Source organism: Pteropus medius, unplaced genomic scaffold (genome assembly GCF_902729225.1).
Source record: "Pteropus medius unplaced genomic scaffold, Ma_sr-lr_union100, whole genome shotgun sequence".
Lineage (NCBI taxonomy): Eukaryota > Metazoa > Chordata > Mammalia > Chiroptera > Pteropodidae > Pteropus > Pteropus medius.
Window position 1 is genome coordinate 8,798,189 of NW_024347791.1, and position 14,152 is coordinate 8,812,340.

At 33.0% G+C, this 14,152-nt stretch overlaps 1 protein-coding gene across 1 annotated transcript in view; it reads right to left on the minus strand.

Annotated features, from left to right (window-relative positions):
* MYBPC1 (myosin binding protein C1) overlaps window positions 1-14,152 on the minus strand; it is an 81,386-nt gene that overhangs the window by 50,897 nt on the left and 16,337 nt on the right. Inside the window, exons 9-15 of the mRNA XM_039878300.1 lie at window positions 12,854-12,910; window positions 7,512-7,678; window positions 5,391-5,523; window positions 3,725-3,849; window positions 2,710-2,815; window positions 1,552-1,718; window positions 637-799 (exon numbers count right to left, since the gene is read on the minus strand). Of these exons, the coding sequence (XP_039734234.1) occupies window positions 637-799; window positions 1,552-1,718; window positions 2,710-2,815; window positions 3,725-3,849; window positions 5,391-5,523; window positions 7,512-7,678; window positions 12,854-12,910 (918 nt within the window). The remainder of the gene's footprint in view (window positions 1-636; window positions 800-1,551; window positions 1,719-2,709; window positions 2,816-3,724; window positions 3,850-5,390; window positions 5,524-7,511; window positions 7,679-12,853; window positions 12,911-14,152) is intronic.

The window sequence follows — 14,152 nt, forward strand, 5'->3', positions numbered from 1 at the left end:
GAATAATCTTGACTTTGGCTTTATATACCAAACCTAAGAGTAATACTTCTTAACTTTATTGGGGACATGAACCAGTGAATATCTGATAAATACTATGAATACTCTCTGGAGAAATTCAAGTATTTTTATACACACAGAATTTGCTTAAAATTTCAGAGGATTTATGAGGACCCCTGAAGTTCATCCAGGACCTCTTCAAGATCTATGGATCAAGTTTAAGAACCCCTGCCCTAGATCTTTACTGGATTTTAGGATATTATACCCCTTTCCTCTCCCCCACTCCCAAATTCTGGAAAGTTCTTGTGACATGCATTGGTTAGGGATAGTTAATCCAATATGACCAATTCCTCAACTAGAATTTAGTATTATTCCTCTACCCTCGTATTTACCTGGAAAGAATCAGTGGGTTTTTAATAGACAAAACACCCTACTGTTAGATGCAGAGCCAAGATCACAGGTAAGACATGATGTACAACAGAGAAGTCATATGCTTTTGCTATTTGGAAGCAAAGAACCAGAGATAGAGCCTCTCTCTATGACTACCTTCCAAACATCCTTGCCAAATATGTAATTTTGGAAGTGGAGAAAGTAGAGATGGGGACCAGCTCTGACTTATGGATCATCCAACTTGTTTACCTTCCTTTGTGTACAACCTTCAGACGCTCACTCTCCTGAACAGGTAGGCCATTTTTAGTCCATTTTCCTGGTATGGCTTCAGAGATTTCACACTTCAAGCAGATTTCTTTTCCAAGTTTTACAGTCTGATCAGTCAGAGGTGTCAATATCTTCAGAGGCTTCACTACAGAAATAATAGATGGTTATAAGTGCCAAACCCAATCCAGACAGACCAAAATGGTGTCATTTCACAATGATACAGTCAGTTTTGCTATTAATGCTTGTTTTGAAAATGAGAATTTGTTCCAATGCAATTGATATATTAGGGGACACATGGAGCATAACACAAATTTAATGTTTCATTATGCATGATTTAATTCATAAGACTAGGTGAATCCAGAAAACTGTATTCAGCTGAACTGAGCCAACTAGGACTGCACAAAACACACAAATGTACCTCAAACATCTACCAGCTACTTCACTTCACCCATGTGATATGAGCCACACCCATGTACATCTGAAATTACCACTATCCATTCAATTACAAATAACCTCTGTCCACCACTCCACAATAGCTCACAAGCTGCAAAACTTCTGAAATCACATCCAAAAACAAATTTCAGGTCTCTTTCAAGGTAAAGGGCCATATTCACGTAGTATTTATTAATCATTTAACATTTGGGTAACTTGTCTGGCAAGGTAATTTTTGTACTTCCTTCCCAATATTGGTGCCCTATTGTTAAATTGAATAGTTGGTTCTTTTCTCACAGATCCTGACTGATATGACGTAGACACTCAGCTAGAAGGGAATTTAATTTTACGTATTTAAAATTGTCACAAGAGATCAAAGAGACTGAAACTTTCCTGAAACTGAATGAACAAATGCAATGCCATTAGCAAGCCAATGTGGAAGACATCCAAGGAAGTCTTACTTACAGCCAACACTAAGTTTAGCGGATGATTGTCCTCCTGTTGTCATTACAGAATATTCTGCACTATCGGCCTTGGTTGCTCCTTCTATGATCAAAATGTGTTTTTTGCCCTCAACTTTAACTTTGTATCTTGATTTTGGACCAGGGGTGATCTCCTCACCATTCTTAAACCTAGGTTAAAATAGATTATTAAAAATTTTTTTTTATAAAAGACCCTTCAGGAGACAAAACTTATCGGTCTTATTCTTCCTATATCCCAGTGTCTTGCAGGGCGTCTGGCAGATATCAGACACTCAAGAACTATTTGGTGCATTAAAAAATGTATAAATCAATCTATAAATAGATTAATAGTATAACAAATGTCTTAAAAATAACATTAAAAGAACATAAGCCCTCTTTCCACTAAAGATCAATTAGATGATGATGCTAAAAGTAGATATTACCCATATGTGGGCTTTTGACATAACACTAGTGAGTATAACATTTTAATACATTTTAAAGATAGCTATGATTCTAGATTAAAATGAACAACCTACTCTGTACCAATCACTACAGATTCCTGCTATGTAATTTGCTATATTTCTCAACAAAGCATTTCATTTTAGAATGAAATGAAATTCATTCTGAATTTTCTAGTCTTCAATTTTGAGGTTACTCACAAAGAACTTGAGAAAACACTTTCCATCTGACAAAAAAAAAATCTTGTTGATTTTTAAAGTAATTGGTGATTCTCAGTCTAAAATATTTTTCTTAGGAACTATAACAATAAATTGACTGGAATAAAATGAAAAGAAAAAGTATATTTCTCCATGTAAATTGATAATATGGCAGGCATAATGAGAAGCAGCATGGTATAGAGGTGAAGAACACACATGGGCTTTGGGGTTAAATAGATCTGGGCAAACTTGAGCCATCCATTTATTAGTAAGTGCCTACTTCCCTACATCCTTACCAATATATATTTCTGGATCTTTTTTCTGTTTCATAGGTGAAAAAACCAAAAACCCAGTATGTTAGAATAGTTTTAGTTCCTATTTCTATTAACACAAATGAGATTGAAATTTTTTTTCCTATCTGTAAAAGCAATTTCTTGTTATCTAAACTATGAAGGTACTTTATTTGTGTGTCTACTAAATGAACCAACCTCAGGAAAGCTATTTACCATTTCACATTGGCGTCATCTTCAGACACCTCACATTCTAATTCCACTCTCTCCCCACAGTAAGCATTTGTATCTTCCAGCTGTTTGGTCACCATAATTGGAGGCTCTAGTGTGAAAAAAGAGAAAATCAGAATCATTAAATGTCCCAAACCTGACTTATGACCTCAGGTTTCTTCACAGATGAAAAACCAACGGTAAGAAAGTATCATACCATGTGATTAGATGGTGATAGTGGGTGGGATTTTTTTGTTTGTTTGTTTTTACTTTTCTTGGCAAAATGAACAGATGGCAATCCTGGGTACATTTTTCCAATTTTCTCATGACTTTTTAAATCAAATAAATCACTGTATTAGAGAGCAGACAAAATGTATCAAACACTCTTCTTTTAGCAAATAAGATGCCAGGAGGTAGACATTTCTGATGTAGGAGGACCTATTCCACTAAAATTCTTTGATTCTGGTTCTAGATGAATGATAGAGACTACAGAGTTGTCTCAATCAGAGCACCTCCCAAAGAAAATACGTGATCCCTGGCTTCACGGGCACCCTGCGGCTCTTTTCACAATATCTTAGTATAAGATAGTCTTCAGAGCTCTCAGGGCCAAGCATTGATGCCCTTTTACTTATACAGCTGGTTTCAAGAGAAATCTATTTGTGATCAGCTGAGTATGAAATGAAGATTATCCTTTAGATTTTGCTGGGTTTCAGAAGCTATAACTAGAATAACTGTATTGCAAAATATTGCTTTCTTAAGTCAAAACCTCCAAGCATTTTCACTCAGCAGTTCTTTCTTCTCTCAGCTTTCCTAGTCTTCAATGAACCTGAGAGTAATTCGGATACACAGTAACTGCCAGTGTAAAGCTTCAACGCAGAGCCAATCTAACACCCAAACTAAACCATTTCTAGAGCTCTTCTCTGGAGCTCAAGAGCTCCCCTTAACACTTTCATTTTTATTATTACCTTCGAGAAAAGGAGAGCCATGAGCTTTAGAGGACTACAGTAAGATTTCACTTTACCTCTCACAAAGAGCTCAGTGGAACATTTCTCATCTCCAGCTGTCACATGATACTCCGCATCATCTGTTAGCGAACAGTTATTGATAAACATGATTCTTTCACATCCTTTATGTTCAAAGATGTATCTATTTTAAATAGGAGGAAGATAAATAGAATCCATGAACTTGATTTTATTCTTTTCTTTAGTGTCAACAAATTTGGCGTATAATTTGGTAATGCTTGAAAGACAGATATTTTGATCTGCCATTTATGAATCATATCTTACATAGTTTAACAAACATCAAACATGCAATCAATTTTTATCTTTATAATGCCTAATGTAATACATATGCATATTTACACATAATATTTAATTTTTGTTATTTTCTTTTATATAAGGATTTTTATTTCAAATATAAACCAATACGTGCATATCTTCTATTTAATATTTTAACTCATTGTTAGAAAGCAGAGTTGGCTAAGGTTGTGAGAAAGATTTCTAGTTCTGTACGTTTTTAAAAATGACTAATTCATTTACTTTGTAGGGGAACAGAGGCTTGATTTATTGATTATACTCTTTGCCTAGCCCAATGACACAGATTTTGGGGGGGTTAATAAATGATTATACAATTTAAGCAAGAATATGAACTTAATCACTCATATAGACAGTAATTCTATAGAATGTGATATTGTCTTAAATGAGCTTAAGAACTAATGTTATCATATCACAGTTACCATTACTAAGAAAATATTTCAATATTTGGAAACAAAAAACTAAAAACCAAGATTGCACAATTTAATTATCTGTGACCCGGATCGTGGATGGGTATATTAGGTCATTATAATGGACTAAAGAAAAAGATTTCTTTTGGAAAATTCTCAAATTGAAGACTTTAAGAATAAAACACTAGATATTTTCTACATAAAGATAACCAAGTAACATTATGTTTTTGGTAAATTCAGGTCACATTCAAGAGTATTTTATCAGATCCAAACATTATCATCACAAAGTCACTTTGTAGGCATGACCACATTAGGAAATTGGAAGCCACCTAATTGTACTACAGAAGTGACAGATTTTCAGGATTAAAGTCTTTTATAAATATGCATGTGGCTCCTATTAACTTAAAAAAATATATTGGAGTTGAAAATCTCTCAGGCTGAGAAGGATCTCTGTAAAGCAGTTTCATAATAGACTAGCGATACCATCAGACATCAGGGATTAGTTTGTCTCCTTTATTTGGCTGAGAGCCAGTCGAGAGCCAACAAATAATAAAACACAGGCTTTAGATGCTACTCTGGAAAAACAAAAGTTATCTAATTATAAGGTATGATTCCCAGTTGGTATATCAAATATGTATTTCAATTTTTTCAAAATTTTATTTTAAAAAATTGGAAGATCAGCAATGCTCTGAAATAATCACATATAACCTATAGTGACAAAAAATTGTATTTGATGATCATCTGACATAGTTTGTATAGAATTAAAACACAAAACAAGGTTTAATTTATATAGTCCTATAATTTTAATTGTTTCAAAATACAAGAAAAGTTTTTACTCTCCCTCCATATAATTTTGCATTATAAATATTGAACTAAAAAGCACTTCCATTCATAAAAAAAAATTGAAGTTGAACTACTGTTTGACTTATACAGTTATCACTGATTATTTGCAAAGCCCACTTACTTTGTACTGGGTCGAATTTCTTGACCATTTTTATACCATTTCACCTCCAACTTTGGATCTGCCAGTTCCACAACGAACCTTACCCTGCCTCCTTTATCAATCTGATATGCTGGATCAAGAATTTTTGCAAAAGCTAATAGAGAGAAGAAACAAAACTACATTAATATGTGTGTATTATGTGTGTGTATACATATAATAGTCAATATATGTATGAGAACCTACAATAAAATAAAAGATTGAGACTTGGAGAAGAAAAAAATTAAGAACCTTCCAAATTGTCATTTACATTTTAGAATCCTGTTGATTTATATACAATAAGATGGTTTAAAAATTTATAGAGAAGCCACATGTCTTTGTAAAAAACCTAAGAAAAGAATTACTGAAAAGGCTTTTAAAATGTCCTAATGCTTTAGGGAATGTATGATATAAAGCATCCAAATGAAATTGCACTTGAATTTGCTTGTCTTCCTAGCATGCTTACAGTTAGGATCATTGGTATTACCTTCGTATTTCTTCTGTGTCACAGATAGTTTTCTACCATGGAATTTACGAGGTAAATTCAAGGACTCATAAGATTAAATTGAATGCCTTTGACGAATTGAAATGGTAGGTTTATCAGAGTTTTTGTACTGTGGATATTTGCCCAAATAGTGGCATTTTAAAGACACCTTTATAAATATAGTTAGAAACTCAAGATTTTAAAATATTTTAAATAACATAGAACATAGTGGTTTTTTAAAAATACTGTCTTTGAAGGATTCTAAACAGAGGTAATTAACTTCTTTTTTTATTTCTTTTTTTTTTTTTCAGATTTCAAAGATAATAATTCTCATTTAGACAGTTTGGAAAATACCCATAAGTGTGGAATACCTTGTGAGATTGTCACACTTGCATTTCCATCATTCCAGCTTTATTATATTATTGATTAAATGAGCTCACTTCCTCATGTCTTAGCAAGATAAAATAAACACTAGCTTTTAAAAAAGTTATCTATCACATACATTAATTCAGGGAGAGCTAAGCGATAAGAATAAGAAAGGCTTATGCAGGGGTGGAAAAGAGATATCATCTGGCTCCACACCTTAGAATTCACAAGTTTGTGACTCACGGTCTCAGACACCTTTCAGAAATAAAAGTTCAGGAGTCTGAGATAGTAGACATGGTTGAGTTATGTAAACAAAACAAAAACAAAACACTTCTATATTTCTCTGGGGCCATTTCTCAACCAGTCTGCAGAGAGGTTTAAAAAGAGGTGGTGAGATTTTTAAAATTTTATTTGACCATTAACAACCTATAATAAGATTGCTATGTTAACTTGATGTGCCATAAAATCAATAATTGACAATGACCAAGTGCATGAAACTTTGAAGAGCTAATGATCAATTTAAAATATCTTTTTATTTTAATTTTCAATTTTACCATCTCAAAGTATTTTTTGAAGGTATTAAAACCACAACAAACTGCATTCACTTTAGATCCCCAGGGAATAGCATATCTATTTCACAAAACACTTTGATAATCTTACTGGATGTGAGAAGTGAGCTCCCCATGCATCATCAAATGGGTGCAAGAATATGATGGTAAAAGGAACAGACATTGAATCTACTCAGCCAAAATAAGAATCAAGAATTTGAGAGTGAAATGTAGAGGCTGGAGAAAGGGGCCTCTGAGAAATTCCCAGTGACAGTGGGAATTTTTAATATTCCATTATATGCTGTATGTGGTTAATACTTTGTTTAAAATTTTTTTTTTCAATTCCAGCCAGGATACAATATTATATTGGTTTCCAGTTTACCACATATTGATTAGACAGTTGTATAACTTACGAAGTGATCTCCCAAGAAATTTAGTACCCATCTGATACCATGATAATACTTTAATGTCATTCCTTTGTTATCTTAAACCTTTAGGAGCTGTCTGCTACCTACCTGCATAGCCAGTGCTGTGCAGGAAGCGAACTCCGTTGACCTGAAGCCAAAGGTAGCCAAGAGAAGCGTAACCCCTGCAAATCCTACTCCACCCCAAACCAGGGAGAAAGAGGATCACCAGCTGGGGTTCAAGGTCACGTCTTTCCGGGCCGCAGGACGCGGCTCCCGCAGCCACGCTCCCGGGCGAGCTCACCTGCGCTCTTTTTCTCCACTCTGCGCATGCGCTTGAGACGCTTGAGCATGCCGCGAAGGTCGGTGATGCCATACTGGAAGGCGATCTTCTCATACTCGTTGGGGTTAGCGTTTTTCAGCAGCTCCCACACGTCTATCTCGGGTTCTTCTTCCTGTTGCTTCACCTCCCTAACCGGGGAGAACCATCGTCTAGTTTAGTAGCTGCCCACTAGCCCTTAAAGACAAGGGTTGATGTATGGTATGGAATTTTTCGGTTCAGTGTTAAAAGCTGTTTAGTGCTTGAGTACTTAAGCTGAAAAGAAAGTCTTGTTTTGCTTGAAGTTTCAGTGAAACTTCCAAATAGTTAAAGATCAGTTACGTGCATTTACATTAACATTCTCGTTTTCCTAGTGAAAAACAATATTAGAGGGAGAAGAGAATATCACGAAATATTCTGAAGTTATTTTTACTTCTTTTCAACTTGAAAGCATAAATAGAAGGTAAATTTTTGAGGAACTTACAGGTCAATTTTCATCTGGTTCTGGGTATAGAAATAATTTTAAAAAGCATATTTAGAATTAGAAGTTTTAAATATTGAACTATGAAAGAATAACGCTCTCTTTTCTACCTTCATTGGTGTACACACACTAGCTATCTATACATGGAGACAGTACAAATACAGTACTCCAGATCTTTGACTTTTGCAAGCAGTATTTTTCTTACCATGTTAGTAAATGTGTACATTAACCCACTTTTTATTGTTTTTTTCTTTTCTTTTTTTTTTTAATGCAAAGAATATTTAAAACTGCCACGAGAGGTTTCTTTGGTTGGTTTGTTTTTCATATGATTTTTGTAGATACATATGCTTTTTTTAAAAGAAAAAATGTTTTTCTAAATTGTTGGGAAAAGAAGAATGAGGTAAAAAATTTTTTCATATTTCATTTTAAAGTACAGACTTCAACTTTTTGGGAAGCAAGTTGGGGGTCAATTACACAGATATAAATGTTAAACTTTAAAGCAAATGGCTAAGGGTTCCATGGACTAGGGGAAAGTAACTTCTTAGTATAATTTTTGATCACTGACTAAAGAACCTATAGAACATATAAAGAACATATATGACTAAAAAATATATAAGATTTAAAGTACATTTGTCTGCCCTTATTTTAACCCCCCCCCAAAAAAAAATGAAACAAGAACTCAGGAATAAACACTCTTTAGAGAAAGAACCTTAGTGCAAATGCAAAATATAATTTAAATTGATTTCCTTCACTGGCTAACCAGTTCTGATTTTGTTTAAGCTTAACTGACTTTTTATCAGGTTAATTTGGAAATATTATAGTGACTACTTAGTGTAATAATGCTGATTTGGATATAATATTTTAGGAAAACTGGTCAACACATCTCAAACATCAGTGAGCAAACAAGTTCATGCTATCAAGTTAGCAAATGATGGATTACATATGTTTGCATTGTCACATGAATTACACCTGTTTTAGAGTTTCTTGAGGAAATGCTGGATTATAACCATGGGGAAGGGGAGAATATAAATATTAACTTAAAGTTTAGGGTGAAGTTAATCAAGGATGCCTTTGAATATTTAATTTTCACAGTCATGTAAGTCTTTCTGCCCAGTAGAAAAGGATGCTGATCTGGAAAGTAGAAGAAAGTGAGAGGTCATTGGTCCATCAGTAACCTTTGTGGGAAGGACTGGACAACACTATTAGGAAAATGTGCCTTTTAAAAACTCAAAACATAAGTATTATCTTCACCTCACTGAAATAATGATACCCTCTATTAACGTGGTAAAATTGAAATGCTTAAGAAAACTGTCCTGAATTTGGAATATTGGTAATAATTTGCTAGATCTGCTAGCTCTGCTATATCTGCTGCCTGAAAGCAATTTAAATTTCAGATATATCTTTTAAGTATTTTGTAGGAAGGCTTAGAGAATTGCGATTAAAATGTGTATGTATGTACCTATGTTTATATTCTCTGTGGGCATTTCCTCGGCCCACTTTATTAATGCTCTATTTTTGTCACACTCCAGCCTCAATATAGTCCCCAAACTGTACAATTATGCCATTCCACACATTGTGTTTAATTTGTATTTCAGCCAAGAACAATTATGCACATATGCATTTTGAGTATCCTTCTAACATCGATGAAAGGATTTAAAGATACCAAACTAGATTAAAATAGCTAAAAAGAGACACAAGTCAAACAATGAGGCATACCTAGATCCATGAGGTGAAGATTTATATGATGAAAGCCAGTAATAAAGATCATCATTTTCAGTGATTTCTCAGATTTTGTTGGTAGATTCATAAAACTGATTACCCTCACCATTTTTTCATTAAAGCACCAAAATATACCCCATTCTACCACATTCCTAATTATATTGAATTTTGTGTATGAGCACTGAAGACCATTTGCCTATTCCTTTCTTTTCTCTTCATAACTTAATTTAATGTAAATTGCAGAATTGAAGTATTCCTCATTTTGTATTGGAATGTGAAGTCAAAGCTTCCACCTGTAGCATTTCTTTAATACATCTAGAACATATCGTTTCTTACCAAGGTGGCTGCAAATGGCCCTATCTGCGTGGCAACGTTAATTTAGATTAGGGAGAAAAATTCAAATTTCTATAGGCATTCCTGATTCCATTCCAAGCACTGGGATCGACTTATATAACATTCACAGTACTTTCATCTACATCAAAATTTCTATAACTTGAAGATCCTAGTGAAATACAAAAGAGTTATAGAAATTTTATGTAGAATAAAACTTTTATGTGTTTATATAGGTCCAATCCCGTAACAAAATAACGCTCCAAATATTTACTCTGACTTAGCTAATGTCTCTTTGAAATATGCTGGTTTTGTTCAGGGCAGGGAGGTCTTTTATTGTATGGAGATGTTTGTTGTAATGATATTTATTCAGATAGAGATTTTACCACACACTCTTAAAGAAGTAGAAATGGTAATCATGTGTCATTACCACAATGAAAACATATGCAATTCATAAATTAGTAGGAAAACACAATGATTTCTCAAGTTATATTGGTGGATTAGTATATGTTAAATGAATATACTCTTATATTAACAACAATCTAATTATGAGTCAAAACCATAATTAGAGGATGTAAAGAAAATGAGAACTGGAGACGTATTGGCTGCTCATGTTTTCTAGTCATTTTTTTCTTCAGTCATTTTCACCATTAATTAGACGATTTCTTTTATTCTGCAAATGACTGATAGAACTAGTCTGTTCTTTTTTCTTTCTTTTTCCTTTTTAATCAGAACATGGCATTTAATAATCTACTATATCACATTTGATTAGCTGATTGGGGTGTGTGTGTGTGTGTGTGTGTGTGTGTGTGTGTCTGTGTGTGTGTGTGTGTTGTCTCTACGAATATAAGCTCTTCAAAGGAATATGTCACATTTTTGGTGAAAGCGAGTATTTATTTGACATCTACTATGAGCCAAGCCTTTTACATTTAATTTAATTATCATAATAGTTCTATAAAGTAGTTTTCATTCTCTACATTTACAAATGTGGAAACCAAATCTCAGAGAGGATATATAATTTGATCAAAGCCATGTAATTAGTAAATGCAAGAGTTGAGACTCAAATTCGTTTTTTTACCTCTACCTTCCTTTTCTGTTCTGTAAATATGTATTCATACCTTTCTGTGTGCCAGGCAGTTAAAGGCACTAAATTTTGTTTCCTTCACATCGCTTGTAACATTATATTCTACATAAAGAAAACATTGAGTATTTTCCTGGTTGTCTTAATAATTACAGGAAAAAAAAACTCTCTTGTCTTCATAAAGTGTCAATTTATGTTATAAACCGAAGCATCAGCTTCTGATGTGAATTCAGAGTGGTATCTCTTATATGGAGCCATAGGCAGTGAGCTGACTCAGAAAAGGAAACTTAGATTTAGGTCCCCGCCCTACCTTAACTAGCTTTGTGACTTGGGGTAAGTCACTCAACATTTCTGGTCCCTGGTTTTTCACCTGTAAAATGAGGAGTGAAGCTCATTTAAGGTCACTTCATATTCTATTGCTTTAAATAAATTTGGGGAATTAAATAAATATTATTGATACTAATGATTATTTGAAGTATCCAAAGGAGGAAAAATGTATTCAATACTGCCAAGGTCTATTGATTGGCTAATATCCATTGGTAATTAATAAATTGCATCCGTTAATATTTTGTTCTCAAAGTAAATACTTAGTACTAGAGTAAATTTTTCATTCATTGGAACTTGAATAAAGTCATCCAACTAAACTGAGAATAACCACAAGTCCAGTTATCACTGTAATTTGTTGTAATTTGTTGTGAAGCATATTTATGCTATGTTCCTTTAGTAACCATAGCAAGCTTAAATAACCATAAACAAAAACTAATATAATTATTATTTATAATTAATTTAGAATTGTAGTTTTACTCTGTTAATTTGCAAATTTGCTAGATAAAAACAATCACAGGAAAAATAAATTTTTTTTTGTTTTTGCATTAAATATCTAAATAAGTATAACTTTATAGGTATAATTACATATAATATGATTATATATGCCAATATATGGATAGAAATACTATAAAATGGTTATGTGCTAAATATCCATAATGAATTATAGAAATTTTATTGCAAGAGAGAACTATATTAAGGGAGCATGAGTGATATCACTAAATATTTATTTCCATTTTACTACCGTATTTTATCTCTTCTAAAATGTACATTTTTTTGACATTTTAAACCTCTCTAAAAGAAGGACATGTCTAAGAATTGATAGTGTATCATAATAAACTATTTGGAGCAATTTTATTGCTTAATGATTATAAAATACAGTTATATCTTAAAATAAATGGTATCTTAAATTTGATGAAATACAGTAAATCATAAATATTATATTAAAGTAGGTCTGAAAAAATATATATATACCTGCAGAAACTTCTACTAAAATTGTCAAAATGATTTTTGGTCAATTTTCAAAGGCAGGCGAATAGAGGCTTTATTTGTTCAATCATCACAGGGAATTATGATTGAAATGAGAGAAATCAGAGGTTTCTAGGTATGTAAGTCTTCCGTCTCAGTTTTCAATCTCTTCATCCCCAACTAAGAAAATATGCAAAGACTCATAAAATATTTAAAAAGAAAATTTAAAAGCATCAGCTAAAATTGTATATTAGTATACAGTTGTTTGTCTCTTTCTTAGTCGACTCTGTTATATTTTATAAGCAAAACACATTGTAAGAAATGAGAAATTCTTTGAAACATATCTACTTTAAACTTGACTTCACTGAATGGGTATCTAAGATTTCCAGGCCACAGCGCCTCACTCCATCACTTGATTCTCACCTACGTTTCAGGAGACCACTAAAGTCAAGTTCCCCTGCATCCTCTTGACCTTCTCCACTGTCATTAACAAAAGAAAAGCAAATCTGGGTTTAATGCTGAGATATATACCCAACAGTTTCCCCCAAACACTCTACATATAACGTATATGCAATTTTGTATCAGCACACAAGTCATGGGACTACATCAACACAAACTATTTCTTTTCACACAAGTGACATTTAAAAATCTTGGAGTATGTACTTGTGGAAAAGTGACCATGAGGAGCTTGTGTTACTCTACGATTTCAGAAGACACATTTTTTTATAGATTGCATATATAAAACGGCTTGGATTTGTGTTAAAACGAAGTAACACAAATGCACTTTTGCCAAACAACACAAAGTACTTTGTTTTTGCAAGTTGGAGGGTGCTCTAGAAACATACCTGTGTGAAAAAGCAAAGGACTTTTGCTGATCTCTGTTACCCAAGTCAAACAGAGATTGGCTTAGAGGGCAAAGTGTACCAGTATCAAATATATAAGTACAAAGCTTATATTCAAAGGTAACCTCTTTGTGTCCACCAATAGATGAATCAGATAATGTGATATCAATATAACATAAAAATGGAGCTAGTGAAGAGCTTTTTAAAAGATGCATTCCTTTCTGTTTTAAAGGGAAATCATTATAAGATTTTCATTTTCTTGTTGATAGTTATGCCATGTAAAATGGATTCTTCAAAAATTTGTCTTTGAATTGTTGGGCCCTTTATTAGAAAAGTTTTAAATGCTTTCCTGTTAAGAAATGCATCTTAAATTAGGCATGCAGCCATCTTTGTGATTTCTTATAAACTCTAAATAGAAACTATGGAGCTAACACTTACTATGGCACTACATGTTTACTTACTTGTTTAATTTTTTAATGAAGATTTTGTTTCCTGCTCTTTACAAATGTTAGTTATGGTTTCTAAGGAAAGAGTCTGTGGGTTTAAAAACAGTGTGTATAAAATGTAAGTCATATAAATCAAACTCAAATAATGTGTTTTTAAAATTTCTTTAATAGCAAGTATTTGGAGAAGACCTTTTGAAATAAACACATTTCTATTTCTTTAAAGCACAAAATTTGGTAGATTATGTTTCTCTCTCCTAAAATACAGTCGTGCGTGATATGAGCATAGTTTCAGACCTCTGCGTTTGCTGACCATGGGGTGAATGGAAGGTGTATGGACACTAAAAGGATTTGAAAATTATGACTTTAAAAAAATACTAATTGACTGATCAAGTAATATTAAATATCTTTTTAAAGTAATTAAAATTTTTATTTAT